The sequence below is a fragment of the Leucopleurus acutus genome (genome assembly GCF_964270905.1).
Source record: "Leucopleurus acutus genome assembly, chromosome: 5".
In the NCBI taxonomy this organism is placed as follows: Eukaryota; Metazoa; Chordata; class Mammalia; order Artiodactyla; family Delphinidae; genus Leucopleurus; species Leucopleurus acutus.
In genome coordinates this window covers 72,343,124-72,371,025 of record NC_139147.1, presented here as the reverse complement: position 1 = coordinate 72,371,025, position 27,902 = coordinate 72,343,124, and the positions used below count along the sequence as shown (strand labels likewise).

At 44.9% G+C, this 27,902-nt stretch overlaps 1 protein-coding gene across 2 annotated transcripts; it reads right to left on the bottom strand.

Moving 5' to 3' along the window:
* On the bottom strand, window positions 1–23,607 carry NRROS (negative regulator of reactive oxygen species; the record flags this gene model as incomplete). 2 transcript variants are annotated; one of them, XM_082839787.1, is made up of 2 exons in its annotated part: window positions 23,557–23,607; window positions 1–1,971 (listed from the first exon to the last, which is right to left on the bottom strand). In XM_082839787.1, exons 1-2 carry the CDS (start codon window positions 23,590–23,592, stop codon window positions 1–3), a joined length of 2,007 nt encoding a protein of 668 aa, XP_082695913.1. In that variant the 5' UTR covers window positions 23,593–23,607. The 2 variants fall into 2 exon arrangements, with proteins under 2 accessions (XP_082695913.1, XP_082695914.1); XM_082839788.1 differs by lacking the exon at window positions 23,557–23,607 and adding an exon at window positions 6,118–6,240.
* Between the last annotated feature and the right edge of the window lie 4,295 nt (window positions 23,608–27,902).

Genomic DNA, 27,902 nt, shown 5'->3' with positions numbered 1-27,902 from the left:
TCAGTATATGGAGGACCAGTGGCAGCGGTTCTTGATTACCTGAAGCAGAGGCTTCCTGAAAGTGAGGAAGATGACAGTGCAGGCCACCAGCAGGGTGAGGCAGCTGGGAAGAATGAGCACGAGGTACAGCAGGCCCATGTCTACCCGCTCCCACTTACAGACCTGAGGAACGCCTCCGGGCAGCTCCGTCAGGCGAATGATCCTGGAAGAGAGGTTGCAAGTGACCATGGCCAAGTCGGCGACAGTGTGCAGGCGCTGCAGGGCCCCCCAGTCCTCCACCCCACAGCAGTCATATGGATTCTGACTGAGGTAGATGGTCCGCAGACTTCCCATGAGCTGCTCAGACACAGCCCTCTGAGGAAGGGCCGTGAGGAAGTTTCTGCGGAGATCCAGGGTCTGCAGGGCCAGGCTGCCCCTGAACCTTGGGAAACTGGTCAAGGCATTTCCTGACAGATCCAAGTCCCTCAGATTCCCAAACCCAGAGAAGTCCAACTCCTTGAAGCCGGAACTGAGGCCCACGTTCCTGAGAGACAGGACCTGTAACGTGGGGGCAATGTCCCAGAGAGGGGCGATGCTCCCATTCAGAAGCCCCCAGTTACCAGACAGGTCTAAGTGGGTGAGGGCCATGCCCTGGAACGAGCAGTCTTGTAGTGCCCCCAGCCCACAGCCCTCCAGAGACAGGCTCCTCAAAGATGCCACATTTCTGAAGTCCACACAGCCGGGGGTGTCCCCGGGGTCTAAGTCCCCCGGCCGGGGACAAAGTGAGATCTGATTGTGGCTCATGTCGATTGTAGCGAGGTTACTGGCATCAGCAAAAAGGCCAGTGGGGACACCCAGGAGCTGGTTGGAGCTCAGGTTGAAGGACCGGAGGCTCCTCAGGCAGCCAGGGAGCCCCGGAGCCAAGTGCACCTCCGACAGCTGGTTCTGGCTCAGGTCCAGCTCGGTGAGCGCTCCTGGCAGCTCGTGCTCCCGGATGTGGAGCGTCATCAGGCAATTCTGGTTGAGGTTCAGGTGGGAGAGGGAAGGCATTTTCTTCAGGAAACCGTCTGGCAGATACTGGAACTGGTTCTGGCTCATATCCAGGAAGCGGAGATCAGAGAGGTCACTGGAAGAGAACTCTTCCCAGAGGTTGACGGTGCTGATGTTGGTCACGTTGCCGTCCATGAAGAGGAACTGGGCCACCATCTCCTGCGGGGACGAGGTGTTGTACAGGTCCCTGTAGAAGCCCATGTTGTTGTCCCGCAGCAGGAGGGTGTGCAACTTGCTGCACTGAGGCAGGAGGGGGAAAAACAGCAGCTGATTGTGAGAGAGGTCCAGCGTCTCTAGCTCAAAGGTGGCCTCTCCCCCCGATGCCAGGAACCACTCCAGGACGTTGTAGCTGACGTTGAGGGACCGCAGCTGGGTGAGGGCGAAGTCCACAATGCAAGGAAGGTTGTTATAGGCCAGGTTGAGGTGTCTCAGCTCAGGCAAGCCGTCGAAAGCACCACCCTCAATCTCAAAGATGTAGTTCCTCTGCAAATCCAGCTCCCTGAGGCGGCCCAGGCCCTCAAAGACAGAGTCATCCAGCCTCATGATGGTGTTCCTGGCCAGGGACACGGACTCCAGCGAAGAGAGGTTCTGTAGCATGAGGGCCGCCATGTCTTCCGTCAGGGAGTTCCCTGACAAGTCCAGCCTGCGCAGACCCCGTAGGCCGTGGAGGGCAGCTGCCGTCTCCTTGTAGCTCTCGGAGAGTGAGTTGTCAGGCAGTGCCAGGCTGCACAGGCGAGCCTGCTCCTGGAAGGCGCCACGGCTGATGTGCTCCAGGTGGCAGCTGTGCAGACTGAGGCTCTCCAGGAGAGGGTAACGCTGCAGCGAGTGGTTCCACAGGGTCTTGAGAGGGTTGGCATCCAGCAGGAGTGTCTGGGAGGATGGCGGGAGATTGCTGGGCACTGAAGCAAGGTTCTGCCCTCGACAGTCAGCGACTCCATCCAGCTAGGTCCAAAAACACACGTCAGCAGGGCGGGGGCCTCTGAGGTGAGGGTTTGTGTAAAGAAACTTAGTTCACTCATCAGACTGTTCACTAAGGCTCCAGGCCTCACTCAACACACACAGCATATTAGAGAAGATCTGAGAATCTGTCCATCGGGTGCTGAGTGCTGACCATGGTATTGCAGTTTGGTGTTAACTACAGAGAGGAACTGAGGATCAGGTCTCTACTTGGGTTTGAATCCCACCTCTGCCATTTATTCCCTATGTGACCTTGAGCAAATAATTTAGTCTAAATCTATTGTTTCCTCAGAAAAATGGAGACAAAGTTAGCACCTACTTCAGAGGATTGTAGTGAGATTAGGCAAGAGGCTGCACAGTGCCTGGCACACAGTGGACGCTATTAATGCAAATGGTCACTATTGCATTGTTATCGCTATGATCATAACACTGTGTGTTTAACAGGGACGCTGCCCAAGAACCAGCAGCACTGTGGCATCTTCATTTTACCTGAAGGAATTTTGCCTGGGAGGCTCCTCTGCGCTCTCCATTGATAAATATTACAGCTCAAGAGGACGTGAGAGTTCATCACCAGCCTGAATCATACGGAGAAGTAAAAGGGTCTGGAGAGGACAGGTGAAGAGCCAGTGACAGAGCTGGGACCGGAGCCCAGAGGTCTTATTGCCCAATCCAGTGCTTTTCCTGAACGCCATTCTACCGCGACTGTGTGGCAAAGCTGCCAGGACGGATGGGTCTGGTCTCACTGCAGGAATCACACAAGCCTCAGGATACTTTCCTTCAGCCCACTTTCTACGAGATTGGGAAAAGCAATCATCCACAGGGTATCCCTTCGGTGTCCAGGAAAAAAGTTTTAAGTGATGAGATGGAAGGGCAATGGCATTTCTTTCCACAGATTGGTCAGTACAACAAGTCAGTGATTGCCTAAAATTGTGGGCCCAGTCCCACGGGGCAAGCAGAGTAGTGGAACAGGGAAGAAAACTCCTGAGAGAGAGGAAGAAGCACAGCTTTGGAAAAGATGACAGACTCAAGTCTGAATCTTGGCTCTGACACTTATTAGCTTTGGTCTCTGGGCAAGGAATTAACCTCTTGGAACCCCAAGTTCTTTATCTGATTATTAAAATAAAACTTCTCATAATTAAAAATTGATCCACTATAGAAATAATGAAAATTAAACTATTCAGTAACCTCAGCCTCTCCTTCAAAGAAACGTTGTTAACCTTTTGTTACATCTCCTCTGGACTCTTTTCCAAAGACATTCTCTAACTTAAAAAAATTTTTCTTTGCAATATGGGTGGACCTAGAGATTATCATACTAAGTGAAGTAAGCCAGACAGAGAAAGACAAATATCATATGATATCGCTTATATGTGGAATCTTTAAAAAAAAAAAAAAAGGATACAAATGAATTTATATACAAAACATAAATAGACCCGCAGACATAGAAAACGAACTTATGGTTACCATTAGGGAGGGATAAATCAGCAGTTTGGGATTAACATATACACACTACTGTATATAAAATAGATAACCAACAAGGACCTACTGTATAGCACAGGGAACTGTACTCAATATTTTGTAATAACCCATACAGGAAAATAATCTGAAAAAGAATATATATATATATATACACACACACACACATGAATCATTTTGCTGTATACCTGAAACTAACACAACATTGTAAATCAACTATACTTCAATTTTAAAAATAAAATAAAAACATTTTAAAATGAGACTGTGCTCTACAAACCATTCAGTAAGCGACTTCCTCCCCTCCCCCATTAATAATATGTGATAGATATATTGCCTTGGTAATAAAAGTAAATTTGATCACATTCTTTTAGGCAACTGTATATTAGTTCATTGCATGAATAGCACAGTGGCTAAGAGCCAGATCTCTACGATCAGCCCATCTTGATTCTGCTTTTTATCAAATGGGTGAGCTTGGGCTGGTACCTAACCAGTTGGGACCTTCATTACACCACCTGTAAAATGTAAATTATACTTGTAATTTTCCCTTGGGTTTTTATTTTTTTTTTTAGGATTCAGTGTGATTGTTTATGTAAAGCACTTAACATAGAACCTGTCACATAAATGCTTAATAAATGTTTGCTGGAACAATTATTAGCATGCTCTAATTAGTTAATCTCCTATCGTTGAGCATTTGAGTTATATCTAATTTCCAGATGAATGTTAGAATGAATTTTTCTAGTTCTTTCTACACCTCCCCTCCCCCCCAAAAAAGTCTTTGGAGTTTTGATTGGGATTGCATTATAATCACAGAGTAATTTGGGGGAGAACTGACATCTTTACAAAATTGAATCTCCCCATACAGAAACAAGATGTATTTCTTTATTTGAGTAAGTGTTGGTCTTCCCCCCGTGGGGACTGGAGAGTGCTGTGGTTAGGGGCTTTCCTCAAGCTGTAAGACCCTGTTTCACCAGAGTTGCTGCAGTTGCTGGGGACATGTCTCTGCAATTCCTGCAGCCCCACTGACGTGTTGCAAAAAGTCCATGTGGCCATCAGAGCCCAAGAAAGCTTACCACATATACTTCGTGATAATGTTGCATGGCTAATGCAAGGAGGGGCTTTGGAGAGTAGCTGGACTTTCAAACTCTCAACCCTCAATTCAAAAGAGCACTGGAAACCCACTCTTTGATCTCACTGGTAGCCGAGTCCCTACTCCTGCCCACCAGGCCGCAGAGGGTCAGGCAGGGAGTCTAGCCTGAACCCTGCAAGCTGTCAAAGAACTTGTGCTTTATTCCCTCCTCTTCTTATGCCTGGTAACTCCTGAATTAGCTACTGTGAAGTTAATCTTCCATTGTCTCTGTAAGGGAATAATGGACGTCTGTATGACAGAGACTAACAACAATAATAACAGTAGGGCTTCCCTGGTGGTGCAGTGATTGAGAGTCCGCCTGCTGATGCAGGGGACGTGGGTTCGTGCCCCGGTCCAGGAAGATCCCACATGCCGCCGAGCAGCTGGGCCCGTGAGCCATGGCCGCTGAGCCTGCGCGTCCGGAGCCTGTGCTCCGCAACGGGACAGGCCACAACAGTGAGAGGCCCGCGTACCGCAAAAAAGAATAATAACAGTAGATAAAACACATAGCACTTACTACACACAAGGCACTGTTCTGAGTGCTTTACACACATTAACTCATTTAGTCGTCATTGCAGCCCAGTGTTATGGTATTATTGGTTGGTACTATTATTACCTACATATTTTACAGATGAGGAAACTGAAGCACAGATTGGCCCAATGTCACCAGCTAGTAAGTGGTGGGGCTGGGATTTAAACCTGGTCTGGCTCACAATCCCTACCCCCTACCGGAGTCGACTTCAGCGCAGTGGTTAGAGGTTACTAAAAGTGGTCAAGAACCACGACCAGCTGGGTTTTTAAGATTCATCAGCTTTAAGAACACATTTTTGAATGTTATTAACCCTGACATCCATTTTGTCTTCCCAGTGCCCAGTATATAACACGGCTCAAGGAATATTCATTAAATGTATGTTGCTCAACTTTTAATACCACTAAGTTATAGGCAAAGGAGAAAATTTCTAGAGAGTGCTCAGTTATTAGGAGCCAAGTCTGCTTCCACATATAGGCTGAAAGCCCTGGAGAGGGTGAACCGTGAAAGCTCAGGCATCTCTCCCCGGATTGCTGTAAGCCTGAGCGTGGTCAAGGACGTTGCTGTGCAGGGCAGCCTGGGCAGCGTGCTCTTCAGTACAGCTGGTTAAGCATTTGCCATGGGCTCACACACAGACTCTGAGTCAGGGCTTCTTCAACTTTAATATTTCCCCCCCACCAAGAGATTCTGATACCATTTGTGGAGCTCCATCATCCAGATTCTTAACAAGGTGTTCTTGTTCCAGGTGGCTGACCTTGGCCTGTCTCTGGGATCACCTGTCCTTAGCAGGTATGAGAAAGGTGGGGCAGGGCCTTTCCCAGGCATCATCTTTACCTTTGATTAAAGAGCAGCTTGCACATGGCATCGTGGTAAGTAGGTACAGAGTGATTCAGACTCATCCATTCCCTTCCCTCCTTGACTGACAATCCATCAGCTTTCCAAATGGACCCAACCTCGTCAGGACAGGAGCAACAGACAACTTGGAGTGCCCAGGAAAACTCACCAACTCACAGCCCCCTTGGGAAGTGGCCATGACATTTCCACTTGGATTCCTCCATTCCACTGTCAAGAAGTGAAAACCCAGGCAGAGCCAGAGGGGCAGTAACTCCATCTCAAGTGCAGCACTGTGGACAGAGGGCAAGGAAGAAGCGGGTAAGAGAAGGATATCCCAGAGGGATGCTATGCGCTCCTGGGAGAAAGAGCCAGTTCTCAGTATGTCCGCTGTTGGAGGCCCATGGCTACAGGGAGGTGGAAACCCACAGATTATTCAAATACCTCAACTTAGCCAACACATTTAACCTCTCACTCAACTGTCAACAAGAACTCATTTTCATTTTGCTTCTACCGTTTGATGGGCAGGTGGCTGAACCTGAAACTCCCAAGAGTCCAGCAACAGAAGAGAGAAGCAAATCATTTGAGGAACTGGGTCTCAGGTCACCTAGAGTTTGCCATGTTTCATAGTTCTCTTGAAATGTTCCTCTCAAAGCTCAAATCTGCCACGCATCACCTGAGCTCAATAAATATCTGCTGAAAGAATGAATAGTGAACTGGGATTGAAACATTAATTGTAGCCTCTGGTCTCATAGAGTTACTAATTGCTGTGTCAACACGAGGCTTTTAGAAAAGAGTAGACCTCACTGATTAACTCATTTGAATAGAGACCTTAGAAAAAAGGATTTTGATATTTTGCCTGCATGAGGGAAAATGCTGAGGGAAAAATGAAAAAGCAATCTTCAGATATAATAAGGGTTATTGATGAAGTGTGGTTACTGGCTCTCTTACCTGGCCGGTGAGCACACAACTGGAGTCATGAGAAGGCATAAAATTATACATAGACCAATAGAATTTTAGAACTAAGAGAAACCATAATGGAAATGTAATATAACCTCCACTGCCACATTTTTACAGGGCCAAAGATAAAAAGGCCACAGGTAGTGAGGGCTTATTCAAGGTTCCAGATCGACTTAGTGGCAGGGCTGGAAGTAGCCCCCAGAACCCCCACCCCCAAGCCAGGGTAATTTCTCTCCCAGTAGGCGCTGTTGAATTGACTACCTTCTTGTTGGGAGAGTTTATAGCCCAGTGGCATCCCCTCCTAGCTCTGCATTCCTCAGAATCAGAGGCAAGAGCCTGGTCCCAGCATTTTGCCTGCCCTGTCCTCTCCTTGACATCCCCCCAGGAAGGACCACAGGAAGGACCACAGGGTCTGCCCTTGAATTGTCTCCTGGGCCAGCGGTTCCAGTGCTAACATGAACTCCTCACCTATTCCACAGATATTTCTGCCTGACGCATCTAGCCATCTTGGGCCCCTTCCTCTTTCCCTTTCTTTGAATAAGTTTACACATCTCTAAGGCTAATTTTAACTTTCTGGTCAGATTTGAATACTCACCAGTGAAAGACTAACAGAAAAGCTAAGTGAATCCAGGTAAGTCAGCTTTAACTTTCACTTCAGGTCAGGCCAGCTTTCCTTACCACAGAGGGAACCTCCAATTCAGAATTCAGCCATATTTGCCAGACACTGGGAGTCCCCTTCCCAGGCTCTCCTCCTACTTCTGCACCTGTGCAGGAATTATTACCTCATGGCACGTACAGGGCACAGATGGCAAAAACAGGGCCATATGGGCTCCTGTCCTCAGTGAACTCCCAATACACACACACACACACACACACACGGTAGGATCACTGCCCACCTTGAGATAGGTTGCCAGACTTAGCAAATTACAAGATGCTGTTGGAATGCCAGATAAACAAAAAACAACTTCTTAGTGTAAATATGTCCCATGCAATATTTGGGACATACTTATACTAAAAAAAATTCATTATTTGTCCAACATTCAAATTTCACTGGGTTTGAATTGAGGAGAGACAGAAAGATGGGAACCATGGACTTACTCCCTTCATCCTTCATCTCCTCTGTCAGGCTTGGGATGGTACATGCTGCTGTGACACTGAGCCTTTTAGAACAGTCAACCCTGTATATTGATATTGAGTTTAGATGTGTTCAGGTCTAGAGTGCAGACTGGAATGCTCAATGGGTCTGGTGTCCGTTATGCCCAGAGTGTAATTTTAATTTCTGGGTCAACAAGAAAAGTTTTGCAAATTTAAAGCATATTTTCTCCTTTCTCCTAAACTCAGTCAACCAGCCCAGAAAAACTCTTGCTGTGCCCTCTTAGCACTCCGTCTCTCATGAGACAGCCTGAGAAAATTATGGGATTTGGAACCAGACAGACTAGGATTTGAATTCTGGCTCCAGTATTTGTTATTTGTCCTTGAGCAATTCACATAAATTCTCCGAGACTCAGATAATCCTGTTATAAAACAGAGATAATAATAACTACTCAGAATTTTTATGAGAATCAAATAGTATATACATAAGTGCTTCAACTATGAAGGTACTTAATAACAATTATTATTTATGAGTTCTTAACACCAGTGAGCTGGACGAGTGATTGTTACTCCTATGTGTAATCTCCAAGGTAATTGAACAGCCACAGAAAAAAGGGAAAAGAATGAATAATTTGGTGGAAGAATGAGTAAATCATTCTACCAACTAAATGTGTGAAAGTTACGTGGGAAGGTTGGACTACAAATTCTGCGTTAATAAATTCCAGAAAAAACTTATTTGAATAGAAAAAAAAAAAGGCTAATCCCAGTAACAGATGACTGTGCTGGTTGAGAGCAGTTTGTCCTCAGAGCCGTAGTTTACCCCGCCCCACCCAGCTCTGGTTTGCAGGGACTGATTTCTGAAGGCTCTGGGTGTCAGCTGGCCTCCGGCTGGTTTGGTCAATGGGGAGCACTACTGGGAGGTTAGGGAAGTCCTTGAGTTTCTTCTGGTGACTCCCAGGCTCTGGTAGTCCTCCCAGTATCCTCCCCCTACCTAGGGGAGGTGGCAGCTTCCCAAAGTTGCTAATCTCTGGATTAACTGTCTGTACTCCGGTTGGCTTCTCAGCCTCTTTCATCACGTGTAGCCAATTTCCTGCATTAAATTTCCTCTGTTTTAAATCATCTGTGTGTTCCTGTTTCCTGGTTGGAGCCTGACGGATACAATGATGTAAGTGAGAATGGGCTTGGAACAATACAAAACAAAAAGGTATGTAATGACTCTGAAAAGCAATAAGAGACTTTCAAAATAATAACCGTTTAGGTTGAGAAACACTCTTCCTGGGGTGTGTGGCTGCAGGAGCCTTCCTCAGAGCCACGGCATGGTGAGGAGTACAAGATAAACAGTTGGGATGCCAAGTCTCATTGGAAAATCCCATGAGCCCCCTCCTGTGTGCACAGGACTGCTTCCCTCCACCCACACTTACCCTCAGCTGGGCGAGGACCACTCAACAGTGTCTCCAGATGTATGAGAGCGTCTACGCTTGAGTGTGCTTTTTAAAAAGTAACCATCCCACTTTACTCCTATCTGTCTGATATCTTCCGAAAAATACATCCATTTTTTAAGCCAAATGTTTCTCATCTTAGATACATTTTTGGCGGAGAAACGGAAGTGAATGAAGAACAATTATGATGGAGAGCACACATGACAGTATGACATTAACAATTTAAATGGGGTCACCCGGAACCTCCCCTTGTTATAATTAAAAGGGCTTGGACCAAGGGTGCCTATTTCATGGGCTGTGAACCACTGTGGGAGCCACAGAGTAATACAAAAGAACTGCAAATCAACCCATTTTCCAAGTAGGGTCTGAAAAAGTACCATGTTTCCTCCTGGTCTAGGTGACCACTGGGAAAATAACCCATAGAAGACCTGAGATCCTGACATGAGAAGCAGATGGCACTAACAGAATCTGCTTGTATCTGTTCTTCTTAAACCAGATAAAGAGGTTGAAGAGTTCTTTCCAAGTGTGGAAGCAGAAAATAGTAAGTCCCATTTTTTTTTTTGCAGTACGCGGGCCTCTCAGTGTTGTGGCCTCTCCCGTTGCGGAGCACAGGCTCCGGATGCACAGGCTCAGCGGCCATGGCTCACGGGCCCAGCCGCTCCGCGGCACGTGGGATCTTCCCGGGCCGGGGCACGAACCCGTGTCCCCTGCATCGGCAGGTGGACTCTCAACCACTGCGCCACCAGGGAAGCCCTGACAAACACACATGTACACTATTTTTTTTCACATGGATGTAGGTTTTCCTGTATTAATATTCCTTATTAATATTTTTTAAAAAATATTAATATCCCTTATTCTTTTAAGGGTTATTAATTCCAAATAGCTTTCTGTTGTCATGGAATGTCTTTATCAGCGCATAGTAAAACACAACCATCAGGGAAGGGCTGATCTACAGGTATTTTTGTCCATAAAAAGGTATCCTCACACTCAACGTTTGGGAATACTAAGGAGTAACTCTGACCTGAGTTTTGGTTTTGCTTTGTTGGTATTTTCTGATTCATTTTCAGGAAAGGATGCTGGATTTCTAGTATGCGGGGGCACCCTGAACATCACCTCCTCACTCCCTCTCACCTCCCCACCTCCTCCAGCTGCTGCTACTACTACAGCAGCTGCCTCCAGAGCTGGGACTGCAACCTCTTCGCTGATGCCACTATTAGCAAGTGCTAAGAGTGTTATCCATACTTTAGCATGTAACTGAGAATTTTCTCTGCAAAATAATCAGATAAGCTTAAAAAGCTTTAAAGAAAGAGGTCTTGCAGGTGAAAGTGGGGAACTCTCAGTGTTAGAAACAAATATTTATAGACTGGTTATGGGTGGGGCAGGGGGGAGGGGATGAGGGGCAGAATCTCTAGAAGCAGAATTTGCCCAAGTATGGAGTGTAAACGTGTGATGGTGACATCACTGAACACAAAAGGCATGGGTGCTAGGTAGAGGACTCCACAGAAAGAGAGTCCGCCTTTGTTTAAAAATAAAAGAGCAGATCCCACTTGGGACTCTGGGAGAAAGGGAAGGGCAGCTGGTCACAGACCACAGAAAACAGATAATAAAGAACAGAAACCCCAGTCTATGACCACTTCAAATAATTCCTGCTACCAAGAGGTATTTGAATGCCTCAGGCAAGCAGCCCTGGTCTCTGATTCTTAGCAAAAAAAAAAAAAAGAGTGATCTCAACTGTCACCAAATGGTTATACTTAGCATCTCCCATGATGCGACCACCTGCATCCTGAGTCTCCAGGAGTGGGGCCTTGGGAAACACAAAGTCCCATATTGGTAGCACCCTTGCCAAAAATTGTTTGCCCTGAACCAGTCATAACGAAAGATTCAGACTGTAAGATGTCCTACAAGACAACTGGCTTGGACTCTTCAAAATAAAGTCAGTCTTGAAAAACAAAGAAAGGCAGGGGAGGGGAGAGGTCTGATTACAAGTGACTAAGAAACATAATAACCAAATCCCATGCATGTACCTTGAGTTGATTTTGGAATTTAAAAAATCTCTAAAAGAAAAATTTGAGACAATTGGGGAAATTTACATGTGTACTAAGTGATGTCTTTTTAGGTGATATTATGTACAAATGATATTACCAGATTATTGCTAATTTTCTTAGGTATGATAATGATGTTGTGGTTATGCAGATAAATGCCTTATTGTTAGGAAATGCATGCTGAAGTATTTAGGGGTGAAATTTCATGATGTCTACAATTTATGTAACCTTCTTTCAAATGGCTCAACAAAGATAGAGAGAGAGTGAGAAGGACAGAGAGAGGGAGAGAGAGAGAGAGAGAATTAAAGCTAATTATTACCAACTGAAAAATTTAGCACTGTACTTTCTTTTAACTTTCCTGTAAATTTGAAATTTTTCAAAATTAAAAAATAACGGGAAAAATAAAATAAATGTTGGAGTTCCTAAAGGGAGAGGGATTATGGTAATCTTTTATCCCCAAATTTCCAGGAATGTACATCTTTCAAACTTTCTTCTCAGAAAGGTACTCAGGAAACAGTTGTTAAATTTAAAATGCATTACACATAAACCTTTAAAATATCCTGAAAATTCTAACATTTTGACATTCAAACTAGAGCTTCCAGACAGCATCTCTCACACCTGAAAGGGGCACAGAAGTGTTAGATCACGTGGCCTGACTGTGGTTCAGGAAACACAGTTGATGTACTACTGTAATTTCCACTGTCCAGGTCAACTGCTCTGTCCACCAGACCCACAGTCCCTCTGGAGGGGCAGCCTTCAGGAGAAGCTTATGACCTCACCACTACCTGGACCTCCACCAAGCTGACAGAACCTTCAGGAAGCACCTGACCAGGGGAGGTCACTCCCTACTTGTGGCCGTCACCCCATGAGTGATCTCAGCGCAGAGAGACAAGGGAGAGAATTAGGGAATTAGCAGTGGAAATTGGAGCCAAGAGGCACAGAGAGAGGAGGTGGAGTTGAATTTTTGAGGGATTTGCCACGAGGAAGCAAAAGCAGAAGCTAGACGACAAGGCATATGGAAAGAAAGGAATGAGATAGTCAACAGAGGGCAAAGATCAGAGAAGATGGACTAGGAAGAATGACGAGAGGGTGGACTGCGAAGGCTGGGAGAGAGGGTGGGGAGATGGGCTCAAGCCTGCCTCTCTGGTTCCTGGTGGTTCTTGGAAAATGGCTGGGCTCATTTCCAAGCTCCATGGTTTTTCATGATAGCACCTCACCACCATCACCACCCCCATAGGCTGGCCCAAAAGTTGCATCTTAGCAACAAAAAGAACCTAACTGAAACAGGACGTGCGCTCTTTGATAAGCTTGAACACAAAGACAAAACAGAACGTAATATTTCAAAGGAGCACATTCAAGCATTATGATACTACCTGAAAATTAGAAAGTAGCTGAAATCTGAATGCAAGAATGTATTTTTCAAAGTGCACCCTACAGGCAAGAATCACAAGGGATGGTAAAACTAAAGAGTGAAAATTTGTTGGGAAACAAGATATTAATATAGTCTTAAAGTATCTTATTAATATAAGTTACTTGTTAATTTTTTTTTTTCTTTTTTTTTTTGTGGTATGCGGGCCTCTCACTGTTGTGGCCTCTCCCGTTGCGGAGCACAGGCTCCGGACGGGCAGGCTCAGCGGCCATGGCTCATGGGCCCAGCCGCCCCGCAGCATGTGGGATCTTCCCGGACCGGGGCACAAACCCATGTCCCCTGCATCGGCAGGTGGACTCTCAACCACTGCGCCACCAGGGAAGCCCTATCCTTGTTCTTATAAAATACACACTGAATTATTTAGCGGTAAAGGGTGTGATGTCTGCAACATTACTAAAGTTCCAATTTCTCCTCATCCTCACCAACACTTGTCATTTTCTGTCGTTTTTATTATAGCCATCCTAGCAGGTGTGAAGTGCTACCTCTTTGTTGCTTTGATTTGCATTTCCCTGATGACTAGTAATGTTGCACATTTTTCATGTGTTTATTGGCCATTTCTATATCTTCTTTGGAGAAATGTACAAAATGTACTTTCGCAACCAAAGATTTTTAAATTTTGATTTTGGAATTACATGTAAAAGAAAATGCAGAATAGTTATAAAAGTAAAGAACCAGTTGTATTTTTGGTCAAACATTCCTATATTTTGCAAAGAATATTGACTCATTAAAAAAGAACTTGCAGGGCTTCCCTGGTGGTGCAGTGGTTGGGAGTCTGCCTGCCGGTGCAGGACACACGGGTTCATGCCCCGGTCTGGGAGGATCCCGCATGCAGCGGAGCGGCTGGGCCTGTGAGCCATGGCCGCTGGGCCTGCACGTCCGGAGCCTGTGCTCCGCAACGGGAGAGGCCTCAGCAGTGAGAGGCCCGCATACCGCAAAAAAAAAAAAAGAACTTGCAAATTGAGGATTGGAACAAGAGAGCATTTAGAACTGAGATGTGTGAAGTCAGACCTCGTAATTTGCTTCTCTGGCTTCCTCTCTTAATAATGAATTTGTTAACAGAAATAGACTCACATAGAAAATAAACGTATGGTTACCATAAGAGGAAAAGGGTGGGGGAGGGATACATTAGGAGTTTAGGATTAACAAACACACACTACTATATATAAAATAGATAGCCAACAAGGACCTACTGTGTAGCACAGGGAACTGTATTCAGTATCTTGTAATAACCTATAATGGAAAAGAACATGAAAAAGAATAGATAGGTATGTGTATAACTGAACCACTTTGCTGTACACCTGAAACTAACACAACAGAGTTAATCAACTATACTTCAAGTTTTAAAAAATAATGAATTTGTTAAAATATAGGCAATACAATGGCTTTTGAGTGCCCCCCGAAATTGTCTCATATCCTGCAGATAGGAGAGAGCAAATTGGCACACTTTTTCTGAAGGACAATTTAACACGATTTATCAAAGACCTTGAAAACATTATTTTATACAATAATTCCACTTCTAAGGATTTATACTTAGGAATTACAGTGTAGGTAAAAATATTTTTACAGAAATATTCATTGCTGTATTCAGTGATAATACTGCAAATATTCAGTGATAAAAATAAAAAGGTGGAAATCATCTAAAAGTCCAACAATGAAAGGATTGGCTAAATACATTATGATACAGCTATACAATAGGTATAATGTGTAGCAATTAAAAATGCTTCAGTAGCAATATATTCAACACAGAAAGATGTCAGGAACCTGCTCACTAAACAGGCAGCTGCCACCCCAGGTGTGTTAAAGCACAGGCAGGTGGACAGCCTCCCAGGGATGAGGATACTATAATGATGACAAAAACTATTTTTTGAACTTTGTTATAAAAGTTGTCTTAATACAGTAATAACCTTGCAACACAGGCATTATGATTCCCATTTTACTGGGGAGGATATTGAGGCCAAGAAGTTGGTGATGTACTCAAGATAAGAGCCAGGCTTTGAACCTGTTCCATGTGTCCCCTTACCCTGGGCTCTTCCTTTACCTTTGCAGCCACCTTTCCAGGGGCTGGGCTAAGAATATGTAACCCCAGATCTAAAACCCCTGGACTCTGAAAAGTAAAAGTAGTGTGTATAATAAAACTTATTTTAGTTATTAGTCAGTGATATTTTTTCTTCCATTGACTCCAAACATAATCCTTTTAAGCACACTCACAATCAACTCAATTCTAAGTAATTATAAGAAATTCTCTATTTCAGTGATATTTATTAGGCTCTGATTATGACGTATATTTTAATTTTTAACTAATAATAGATTGTTTCTATTCTTTAAAAGCTTATCTTAATATAGTAATTGAAGTTGATGGCTGGCAAATTAGAAAATACAAAGAAGCAAAGATACAGATGTGGACAAAGTAAATATCAGGTGCAATTCTCCCCACTGTTGAGATGCTGACATGTATGTACCCTTTCAAGTATTTTCTACACACATGCAGATGCATGCATATTTTTTTAACAAATATACTACACATTCTGTTTTGTATTTTCCCTATTGTACTATTGGGGCCCCTTTGCATTTGCTTCCAGGACTTGGATCCCCCTTTAAATCTGGACAAAGAAATGAGGAGTTGCATCATTTGAATTTGTTGGAATGCTCCTTGAATATGTGGTCCTAAGAATTTATGTGAGGAAGGACAGTTCTGTGGCACGTGACTTTTAGCAACTGCACTTTCATTCAAATTTTGTAACTGACCACCCTTTTGAGAAGAACTGCAGCATTCTGAAGGGACTATCCACCAGTATTTCGGAGGTGAGAACACTCAGGCCAGAGAAATGAAGTGACACGGACAAGGTGCCACAGAGAATGCAATGCCATGGTTTCCAAGCACCAGTTTAAAATCCAGATCTCTTTTTCCTACTCGGAGCCTAGCACACCTGGTCAGCCAGGCTCCACAAAGGCTCTTGTGAGAAAAGTCTTCGTCTGGGAAAGGTTGAGCCTCTGCCTCCACCTGGAGGGAGGCTGGAGGCCACAGCGGCTCTTCTTCCTTTGGGCTCTTCCTATAGCAAAGCCAGGCAGCCAGGGTGTGGAGCGCTGCCTGAGTGCTACCCTGCTGACTTTGTCTCCTCGGGGCTACAAATGACTCAACCAGCTTCCCTGTGTGGTCAAGGTCAGCCCTTTAGAACCAACAGAAGTCAAGTCACTCTGTCCCGTTCCATAGACACAGGCTGCATCTGGCCACAGGTCTTAAAAGATGCAAATCTGCTCCCACGGGGGTGATAACACCTTGTTCTTATGCGGCTGTATGTTTCTCTATACATACTCTCTGTGGATAGGCACCCAACCAATAACGCATTCGTTTCAAACTTGTTGTTTCTGTTCAGTATATAGGTTTGTTCTCTCTGATCATTTCACTCCTGTGGTGGCTCTGGTTGACAACAGCTGCCTTGCTGACCTCACAGGGTTGTGTCAAGACTGAATTAGAGGGCTTCCCTGGTGGTGCTGTGGTTAAGAACCCGCCTGCCAATGCAGGGGACACGGGCTCGAGCCCTGGTCCGGGAATATCCCACATGCCGCGGAGCAACTAAGCCCGCGTGCCACAACTTCGAGCTTGCGCTCTAGAGCCCGCCAGCCACAACTACTGAGCCCGTGTGCCTAGAGCCCCTGCTCTGCAACAAGAGAAGCCACCGCAATGAAGAGTAACCCTCACTCGCCACAACTAGAAAAAGCCCACGCACAGCAACAAAGACCCAATTCAGCCAAAAATAAAATAAATAAGAAAATGAATTTTAAAAAAAAAAGAATGAGAGAATGTGTGTGAAAAGGCTTTGTCAATAAGGAAATGTTGTGGATTACACTAGTAAGATAAGGTAGTGTCAGGCTAAAGGCAAGGCAGAGTTCCTCTGTGCAAACAGGGAGCTGGTGTTAACTAAGAGAGAGGAACCGCAGTACCTTCTCCCTTCCATGTGTGAGCCTTGGGATATTCAGAGGAGACAACACCCAGAGTCTGTGGGAGATTATGGATGGAAGGAGTTATAGGTGATAACCGAGATTTATTGCCCAGACTGGAAATGTATCACTCCCACCCAACCAGCTGACCCTGGTTCCCTTGAGAAAGAGGGCAACTGAGGAATGAAATGATACAGATTCCTGATAACTGATCAGCTCAACTGGGATAGTACTCAAGCTCCCAGATTGTCTTCTAGGCTCTTAACTGTAGTATCTAATGTTTATTGAGTGCTCACCTTGGGATAAGTGCTAGGCCAGGTGCTCTACATACAATAATCCTCACAAAATCCTAGCAAGTAAATGTTATCATCCTCATCTTACACTTGGTAAATTGAGGCTCACAAAGGTTTGGGCCACATAGCTAGAGATGTTAGAGCTGCAATTCAAACTTAGTCTGTGAAGCCAGCAAAACTCAGTGTCAATTCCACAAGCCCCAGCCATCCTGGGATACTGGCTATCCCTGACTAAATCACACACTGTTTCCTCTGTGGGAAAGGTCCTTTTTCTGGTATTCTCCAACTGCTGAACTCTTTTTCATCCTTCAAGGCCCAGGACATGTGTCACCTCCTCATCATATCCTCATAGTTCAGATGCGCAATAATTCAATAATCCAAATAACATGCTACTATAGTATATAATGCCTATGGAAGTCTTACATTTAAAAAAATTTTTTATTTTTATGTTTATGAAAAGAATATGAGTGGTAATTGGGTATTAATAGTAATCTGACTTTTCCCCCAATTTTTATTATGAAAATTTTTAACATACAGAAAAGTTGAAAAAATTTAACAGTGATCACTGGTATACCCACTACCTAGATTCTACTATTAATAGTTTACTATATTTGTTTTTAATCTCATATCTATCCATCTACCTATCCTTCTATCCATCCTTCAAGCCATCTTATTTTTTGATGCATTTCAGAACAGATTAGAGTCATACGTACACCTCCCCCTAAATACTTCAGAATGCATATCAACTGATTTTTAAAATCAATTAATTAATTTATTTATTTTTGGCTGCTTTGGGTCCTCGTTGCTGTGTGTTCTTTCTCTAGTTGTGGCGACTGGGGGCTACTCTTTGTTGCGGTGCGCGGGCTTCTCATTGCAGTGGCTTCTCTTGTTGCAGGGCATGGGCTCTAGGTGCACGGGCTTCCATAGTTGTGACACACGGACTCAGTGGCTCGTGGGCTCAGTGGCTCGCAGGCTAGAGTGCAGGCTCGGTAGTTGTGGCGCACGGGCTTAGTTGCTCCGCAGCATGTAGGATCTTCCCGGACCAGGGCTCAAACCCATGTCCCCTGCACTGGCAGGTGGATTCTTAACCACTGTGCCACCAGGGAAGCCCCTGCATATCAAGTGATTTAACCTTAAAAAAAAAAGTTCCTACTTTTTCAATCTTCTGCATCAATTTAATTAATTTAATCTTAATTTAATTGAGATTGCAAAGTCAGCTATTTTATTTGGGAAAAAAAAAGTTTCTGTCTTGTAAGAAGAAAAAAAAAAGATTTGATAATCACTGCCTTAGTGTTCTCAGCCAGAATTAGCAGGAAAGCAGCTCATACTAAAGAGTGAATGATACCCTCTTTAATGAACTGCTCTTTAATAGGTATTTATATAGGTAATAATGAAAAATAATAAAACGTTCATGGTGTAGTTTCAGGACAGTAGGAGAGATAATTTTACGCTTTTAAAAATCCTCAAATTATACTAGCAAGGTGGGTTACCTGTTGTAAGGCCAATTCTTTTTCTCTCTCTAACATTTATTTATTTTGCGGTATGGGGGCCTCTCACTGTTGTGGCCTCTCCCGTTGCAGAGCACAGGCTCCGGACACGCAGGCTCGGCGGCCATGGCTCACGGGCCCAGCCACTCCGCGGCATGTGGGATCTTCCCGGACCAGGGCACGAACCCGTGTCCCCTGCATCGGCAGGCGGACTCTCAACCACTGCGCCACCAGGGAAGCCCTTCTCTAACACTTATTTGAGTTCACAGAGGAATGGGAGTAATGTGATATTTTTAACGCCCTCCCCCAAATAAAGATTTTTAGGGAGTTGTTGGATAAAGCCAAAACAACTGGATTATAATTTAGTGCTACTGGTTAATAATAATAATAATAATAATAGCACTTGAGGTTGCAAAGGCTTCTTATAGATATTTGATCTCATGTAATACTTGCAACAGTTCTACATAGTAGGAATTATTACCTCCATTTATTATTGTGGTAAAATATACATATAATTTACCATTTTAACCCTTTTTGAGAGTACAATTCAGTAGAATTAAATACATTCACACTGTTGTGCAATCTCACCATTATCCTTCTCTAGAAGTTTTCCTTTATCCCAAACTGAAATTCTTTCCCATCAAACAATAATTTCCCATTCTTCCCTCCCCTCAGCCCCTGATAACCACTATTCCCTTTCTATACATTTGCCTATTCTAGGTACCACATATAAGTGGAATCATATAATATCTGTCCTTTCCTGCCTGGATTATTTCATTTAGGATAATGGTTTCAAGGTCCCTCTATGTTATAGCATGCATCCGAAATTCATTCCTTTTTATGACTGAATAATATATAGACCACATTTTGTTTCTCCATTCATCCATCAATGGACATTTGGGTTGTTTCTACCTTTTGGTCATTGTGAATAATACTGTTATGAACATTTGTGCACAAATATCTATGTTAGAGTCCTTGCTTATTGTCCCCATTTTACAGATAAGAAATCCAAAATTCAAAAAGGCCAAAATGAATATCTTAAGTCTCATGGCTTACAGAAAGTGAAGCCAAAACCAGAGCTGAGTTCTGGCCCAGGTAGGAGGTGCTGGATGCGCACCTGTATGGGAGGAATATATGTTGGATGAATGTTCAGCTGGGTTGCACAGGTAAGTAGTTGTTGGTAAACAGGTATCCCATGAGCCCCACCCCAGCTGCCTGGCCCCTCTCTTGTAACTCCCAGTTCCCTCTCCCCCATGATCCAGCAACCAAGGAGGTAACATCTGACCCAGCAGGGGCCCCCAGGACCCTGCTTCTAAGGACAATGTCCATTCTGTTTGGTCAGTGCCCGTTCCATGTGGTGTTTGATATCCTGAATAGCACCCCTGAGTGTTCAGAGGGCTATGGTCTTCTCTGGGGATGAGGTACCCTGTCAATGCCATGGGGTGTACCTATGACAGAGATGAGGGCCTTTGGAGGTTCTGTAAAAAGAGCTAGAAAGCCTACAAAAAACTGGGGATTTAGAAGGAAATAAGAAGACAGTAACATTAGTGAAAATGGAAACTTCAGTTTAGGGACCCGAGGAAGGGTACAAGAACCTAGAAAAAGAAAAAGGCCATCAGGAGAGTCCCACGAGGAAGTCTCAGGGTGTCAGGCTGGGCAGTGATAGGGAGACCATTAACATGTCTGAGGGTGAAGGAGGTGGCCCAGGGCCAGGCATGGAAACACCCACTTGCCATGGACCCTACAGGCTGAGGAAGAGAGCTCAGCCTTTCCCTTTGGTGGGACCACTGAGGGGAGGCACTGGAAAGGCAGGAGAGACCTGGGGGATCATGGCTGGGCCTAATAAGGAGCAAAAGTAGAGACGATCAGGAGGGGCCAGTGTCCAGCCTGACATCTAAAATAGAATGATATGAAGTTATTGGGGAGTATGATGTGCACCCCAAGATGAGCCCCTGAGCAACATTGTGGGTGCTGGGTTGCCTCAGACACTTAGGTCCTGCTTAAGAGAGCCAGGGTGGAAAGACAGAGAGCCCCAAGTGCTACCTTGTGAAGAAAAATCCCCTCCCGATTCTTTTCTTTCTTGGAGGGGCCAACAGAAAGTTTCTTGGGGCACACAGCACAGCACTTGAGCAAGGTGACCTTGTGGGCTGAGGTTGGAGGTGGGGAGTCCCTGTGTCCTCACAGCGTTTTGTGGCCACGTTTAGCACCAGCCCTGCTCCTCATGCCCACCTCGCTAGTGAGAACCACTACAGGGTTCTACTTCCTCTTTTATGCCCTTTCTTCAGCCTGAAATCACTCACGCATCAAAATGAGAAGACACGTGTGGTTTGGTCTCAGCCGCTGACTCCACGCCCTCTGGAAATCAGTTGGTTTTGCCTACCCACGTTCCTTTCTCCTTCTGGTAACAGCTCCTCAATTCCCCTTTGAGGAGACCACCACTTCCTTTCTTTTCTCTCTTCCTTTTATTTTAAAAAATGTTTTACTTGTGGTAAAATACACTAACATAAAATTTACCACCTTAACCATTTTTAAGTGTAGAAATCATTAGCGTTAAGTATATTTACACTGTTGTGCGACCAACCCCCTACCTTTCTTCAAAAGTCTGTGTTCTTTCGGGTCTAGCCTCAACTCATGCTCCAAGAGGAGCCCTATGATCAAGGCTGGGCCCATCAGAGCCTCCTAATTCCTTAACCACGTGATTGGTTTATAACAGGTACAGCACAGATGCCAAGCCCATGAGAATCAATCTAAACATTTTTGCTAGGACTGTTAGAAAAGAGGCTTTCCTCTCCCTGCTTCAGATGCCAAACTGGTGGGAATTAAGCTGAGAGCTGCAGGCAGCCATCTTTGTCAACAGCTTTAGGATCTGCCTGATAATGAAGCCTACACAAAGGAAAGCAAAGGTGAGGAATGGAGATAGATGGATGCCTGGCAATGTTTGAGCACCCAGATCCAGCCACGCCTGAAGCTATTCCCCATAGACTTTTTGGTCATTTGAAACAATAAATCCTCTTTTTTTTCCCCCCTGAAACCAAGCTCAGTTAGGTTTTTGTCATGTGAAACTAAACGACCCCTAAACTCAAGTTGACAGTTGCTTGTGACGCTTGATAAGATCAGTAGCCTTTTTCCCTCTCCTCACCTCTCTGAGCTTTCAGAGACCAGCATCTAACGTAGCCCAGAACCCCCCACATATTGAACACATAACATTCGTTTGATGATGAGGTTGAGAAGAATAATTTTGGGGGAAATGAGAATAATAGAGAAAAATATTTGTCACTAATGTGCAGATACATCAGTGAGCATCCCTGACCATACATGCATGTCCTAGAAAGATAATGTTTTTCAGTCATGGGTGAAAGCCCACCCTCCCCTAATGTATGTGGTTACAGTGTGGATCTGAGCATGATGTGAGGTACACCTAGTGTTCCATCCAAGAATCTAGCTCACACTCTGTGATGTGGATGCACGCTACAGCCAGAACACAAATTACAATCAGTACTAGCATCACTCTTTCGAAAGAATCAAAAAGACTAGAGACAGACAGGTCAATGTATCCCTAACACAGGCCCCGGGACAATTACCAGGAGCCTGCTCTGTGTTTGGGAGCCTCCTGTTCTTGGATGATGGGTTTAAGGACTCTATGGGATCAGGTTCACATGGGTTTTCATGACGTTCCCATGAGGGCACCCATTAGATGAGATCACCCTCTTTGTGAAAGAGGTTTTGATTTTTGTTGAACCTAAAGACGGGAGTTGAGGTTACCCCCCACCCCCGGGGCCCATGATTCTATAATCCCCTCTAGGAACTCTCAAACATACAGGTACAAACCTATGTGGTATGTGAGGAAAATAAATAAGTCTCAGGGCTATAAAACCCAGTAAACCATCAACCTCCACAGAAAGAGTCTGTGCAGCACAGCCAGTAGGTGATGGGGACACAGGAGACCTCAGAAGGCCAACTCTACAAACTCTGAATGATTCTGCTGTCCAGACTCCTAATAGGCTGTTCCCGTCATGGAAGAAACCTCCCGTGGAGTCCCTTCACTCCCACCTGGAAGTGCGCCACCCTGGACCAGCCCTATCCAGGGGCTCCATTCCTAGGACCTTGCCTCAGCCTCCTGGAGTCCCAGCCACCGTTGGACACGTGGTCGCCTCCCCTCAGGGATGCGGTGAGCTGGCAGCCCATTCTGTGGGCGGCGCACAGCCCGCTCGGTGGCTCCTTACTTCTGTCAGCTCCTGAGGGCAGGGGGATATATGCTGAATCCTCCACAATCTAGCCCACATGGAGAAGCTGCGTGGGCTACAGAAGAACACTGTACAAGGGGATCAGAGGCCTGGACTCTAGTCAGGCTGTGGGTTCAAGTAACAGAACCTGGGGAATCTCCCAAGGACACACACTTTGTCTTCTTCACAGCTCTAGCCCCACCCAACACCTTGAACTCCAACTCGCCCGCACATGGAAGATATCCATAAATATGTTGTTGTTAATGAGTTGCAGGGTCTTCATCTATGAAATCGTGGTTCTCAGTCCACGTTGTTGGGCAGGAAAGGCAGGCTGAGTGTTCACAGAGCAGTCTCACTACATCCAGTCATCCAGCCCAGGGAGGGAGCATTACTGTTCCGTTTCGCAGACAAAGAAACCGAGGCTCAGGAATTCCCCCCACAGAGTCAGGAATCAAACCGAGGTCTGACTCTGAAGCCCTCACTGTTTCCACTACACCACGCCACCTCTAAGTCTCCCAGAGGGAGGTATTTCCACCTCCACCCAGAGCTGTAGCCCCCAAACAGAACTGGTGGAGCTTGGATGCAGCAAGCCACAACTTCCCCGTCAGCCCCGAGCTGTGGGCCACGGACGCTGACCTCCTGCCTTCCCACTCTTCCGAGCCGCCCGCCTCTGGAGGGACCGCGGCTGCCCCTCAGGAAATACTCACGGCTCCCGCAGGCCCAGGCGGCTCCGCGGGGCGCATCCTCTCCCGGGGCTCTGGCCTCCTCCTCGACAGCAGCCGAACGCGGGGTTGAACTGCCTGCTCTCTCTGGGGCATCAGGTTATTTTAGCACTTGCGGAAGGAACTGACGGAAACTGAAGTCACATGGAGAACGAGCAGCTCAGCAACTCAGCACTCACAGAGAGCACGCATCTTAGAACTGCCGCCGCGGGTGGGTGGCAGGGGGGATGGGAGAGGGCGGGCGGGAGGGCGGGAGGCAGTGGCCCCCGGACTACCTACTGGATTAGTCGCGAAAGAGGCCACATATTTTTATGGTCTCCCAGCAGTGCTAACCAAGGCTCCCCAGGGCTTCTGGCCTTCGAGATTTTGAGGGGGTAGGGAACTGGGGGCCCCGCCTACGAGCTCTGCTGACCCAGAAACTCCTCTTCAAGGTTATGTCCAAGGGTCAAGCTAGGGCAAACTTTGAGAATGGGTAGGATACACGTTTCCCAATTGGGAGAGAGTCATCCGCTCAGCTAGTCTTTACTTGACTCCAGCAAATCAAAAAAAGAAAAAGAAATGGAAATTGCTTTGTGGTGCCATGAACTGCTTGATCGTAGGCAGCATGGATGAATTTTTTTGTACCCGATGTGTACAAAATTCCCTGCTAGCTCTTGCCAAGAATGCAAAAGGTTAATTGAATTCATAGTAGCCGCCATCAAAGAGGTGTGCCAGGCACTACACTAAGCGCTTTCTATGCATTATCTCATAGCTCCTCTTCTCCAAAAACTTACCATGTAGGACTTCCCTGGTGGCGCAGTGGTTAAGAGTCAGCCTGCCAATGCAGGGGACACGGGTTCAAGCCCTGGTCGGGGAAGATCCTACATGCCTAGGAGCAACGAAGCTCAAGGGCCACAACCCTGAGCCTGCGTGCCACAACTACTGAAGCCCACATGCCTAGAGCCCGTGCTCCTCAACAAGAGAAGCCACCTCAATGAGAAGCCTGCACACGGCAACAAAGGGTAGACCCTGCTTGCTGCAATTAGAGAAAGCCCGGGCGCAGCAACGACAACTCAACGCAGCCAAAAATAAAAAAAATAATAAATAAATTTAATTTAAAAAATTAAAACAAACAAAAAACCCAAAAGCTTACCATCTAGTGGAGAAGGCAAAATATTTACAGTGTCTGCTGCATTCGGAAAGAGTAATACAAACAAGCATACTCCGTGAGTCAGAGCTAGGATCTCCAGTTCTGCTCTTTCCCATCAGATCTGGAGAGTTGAAGCATCCTCGAGGGCTCGCTCGCATCTCTTGTAGCCTGTAGATTTGTGATTCTGTATTGCATTATTATCATCAGCGTGTTCATCCTAAGAGAACAGGAGCAAGTCCTTCCTGCCCCAAACATCCAGTAAATTGTCTCTGCTCCCTAAAGTATTCGTTCGTAACGGTAATAATGATAACACCAATGGAAAAAAACTAAACAAAAGTCAAATTGTCACAAACCAAGGTTATCTTTTAGGCCTTTTCTTCTCATGGTATACACATTTTCTACTCTCATGTCTTTTGTGTCTACTAATTTGTTGATTATTCCCAAACTGTAATTTCTAGCTCCAACATTCTCTCCCAAGAGAGAAGATCCAAACATATTTTTAACTGTCCACTGGTCAATGACAGAGCGGCCAGAACACAATGTGTCCTGAACTGAACTCATCCTTTGGCCTAGATGGTCTCTCCCGGTATTTGGCTGTCACTATTTTTGACATGCCTCCAGCCCTCCCAGACTCCACCTCTCATATTCCCTGCTGATTCTAACTCAGAAACGTTTCTTGAATCCGAACCTACTGTTAATCCCTGATGCCACTGCCCTGGATCTAGACCTCATCAACTCATGTCTGGATCATTTCAGTAGCCTCCTTAAACTGGGCTCCCTGCCTCCAAAGATTCCACCCAGCAGCCATGGGCAGCCTTCTAAACTATATATTGAGTCATCTCACTCCCTGCTACAGCCCTTTCATGGCTTGCCACTGCCTCTTACATGGATCAGCAGTTTAAAACCAGGTTCAGCAGGTTCAGGGTTCCTAAGGACTGTCTGGTGGGACTCCGGGCATTACATCCCCTCCTTATCCCAAGCAATTCCACTTGTAAATGTTTTATTTTATTATTATTATTATTTTAACATTTGTTTATTTATTTGGATGTGTCAGGTCTTAGTTGGGGCTCGCAGACTCTTTAGTTGTGGCATGCGAACTCTTAGCTGTGGCATGCATGTGGGACCTAGTTCCTGGACCAGGGATCGAACCCAGACCCCCTGCATTGGGAGCAGAAGTCTTAGCCACTGCACCACCAGGGAAGTTCCCACTTTTAAATGTCTTATACATTAAGGTTCTCCTACGGAATTTTTTTTTTAACATCTTTATTGGAGTATAATTGCTTTACAATGGTGTGTTAGTTTCTGCTGTATAACAAAGTGAGTCAGCTATACCTATACATATATCTCCCCTCTCTCGTATCTCCCTCCCACCCTCCCTATCCCACTCCTCTAGGTGGACACAAAACATCAAGCTGATCTCCCTGTGCTATGTGGCTGCTTCCTACTAGCTATCGATTTTACATGTGGTAGTGTACATATGTCCATACCACTCTCTCACTTTGTCACAGCTTACCATTCCCCCTCCCCATATCCTCAAGTCCATTCTCTAGTAGGTCTGTGTCTTTATTCCTGTCTTACCCCTAGGTTCTTCATGATATTTTTTTCCTTAAATTCCATGTATATGTGTTAGCATACGGTATTTGTCTTTCTCTTTCTGACTTACTTCACAATGTATGACAGACTCTAGGTCTATCCACCTCATTACAAATAGCTCAATTTCATTTCTTTTTATGGCTGAGTAATATTCCATTGTATATATGTGCCACATCTTCTTTATCCATTCATCCGATGATGGACACTTAGGCTGTTTCCATCTCCGGGCTATTGTAAATAGAGCTGCAATGAACATTTTGGTACATGACTCTTTTTGAATTATGGTTTTCTCAGGGTATATGCCCAGTAGTGGGATTGCTGGGTCATATGGTAGTTCTATTTGTAGTTATTTAAGGAACCTCCATACTGTTCTCCACAGTGGCTGTATCAATTTACATTCCCACCAACAGTGCAAGAGGGTTCCCTTTTCTCCACACCCTCTCCAGCATTTATTGTTTCTAGATTTTTTGATGATGGCCATCCTGACCGGTGTGAGGTGATACCTCATTGTAGTTTTGATTTGCATCTCTCTAATGATTAATGATGTTGAGCATCCTTTCATGTGTTTGTTGGCAATCTGTATATCTTCTTTGGAGAAATGTCTATTTAGGTCTTCTGCCCAGTTTTTGATTGGGTTGTTTGGTTTTTTTTGATACTGAGCTGCATGAGCTGCCTGTATATTTTGGAGATTAATCCTTTGTCAGTTGCTTCGTTTGCAAATATTTTATCCCATTCTGAGGGTTGTCTTTCGTCTTGTTTATGGTTTCCTTTCGTGTGGAAAAGCTTTTAAGTTTCATTAGATCCCATTGTTTATTTTTGTTTCCATTACTCTAGGAGGTGGATCCAAAAATATCTTGCTGTGATTTATGTCAAAGAGTGTTCTTCCTATGATTTCCTCTAAGAGTTTTATAGTGTCCAGTCTTACATTTAGGTCTCTAATCCATTTTGAGTTTATTTTTGTGTATGGTGTTAGGGAGTGTTCTAATTTCATTCTTTTACATGTAGCTGTCCAGTTTTCCCAGCACCACTTATTGAAGAGGATGGCTTTTCTCCATTGTATATTCTTGCCTCCTTTACCAAAGATAAGGTGACCATATGTGTGTGGGTTTATGTCTGGGCTTTCTATCCTTTTCCACTGATCTGTATTTCTGTTTTTGTGCCAGTACCATACTGTCTTGATTATGGTGGCTTTGTAGTATAGTTTGAAGGCAGGGAGCCTGATTCCTCCAGCTCCGTTTTTCTATCTCAAGCTTGCTTTGGCTCTTTGGGGTCTTTTGTGTTTCCATACAAATTGTGAGATTTTTTGTTCTAGTTCTGTGAAAAATGCCATTGGTAGTTTGAAAGGGATTGCAATGAATCTGTAGATTGCTTTTGGTAGTATAGTCATTTTCACAGTGTTGATTCTTCCAATCCAAGAACATGGTATATCTCTCCATCTGTTGGTATCATCTTTAATTTCTTTCATCAGTGTCTTATAGTTTTCTGCATACAGGTCTTTTGTCTCCCTAGATAGGTTTATTCCTAGGTATTTTATTCTTTTGTTGTAATGGTAAATGGGAGTGTCTCCTTAATTTCTCTTTCAGAGTTTTCATCATTAGTATATAGGAAT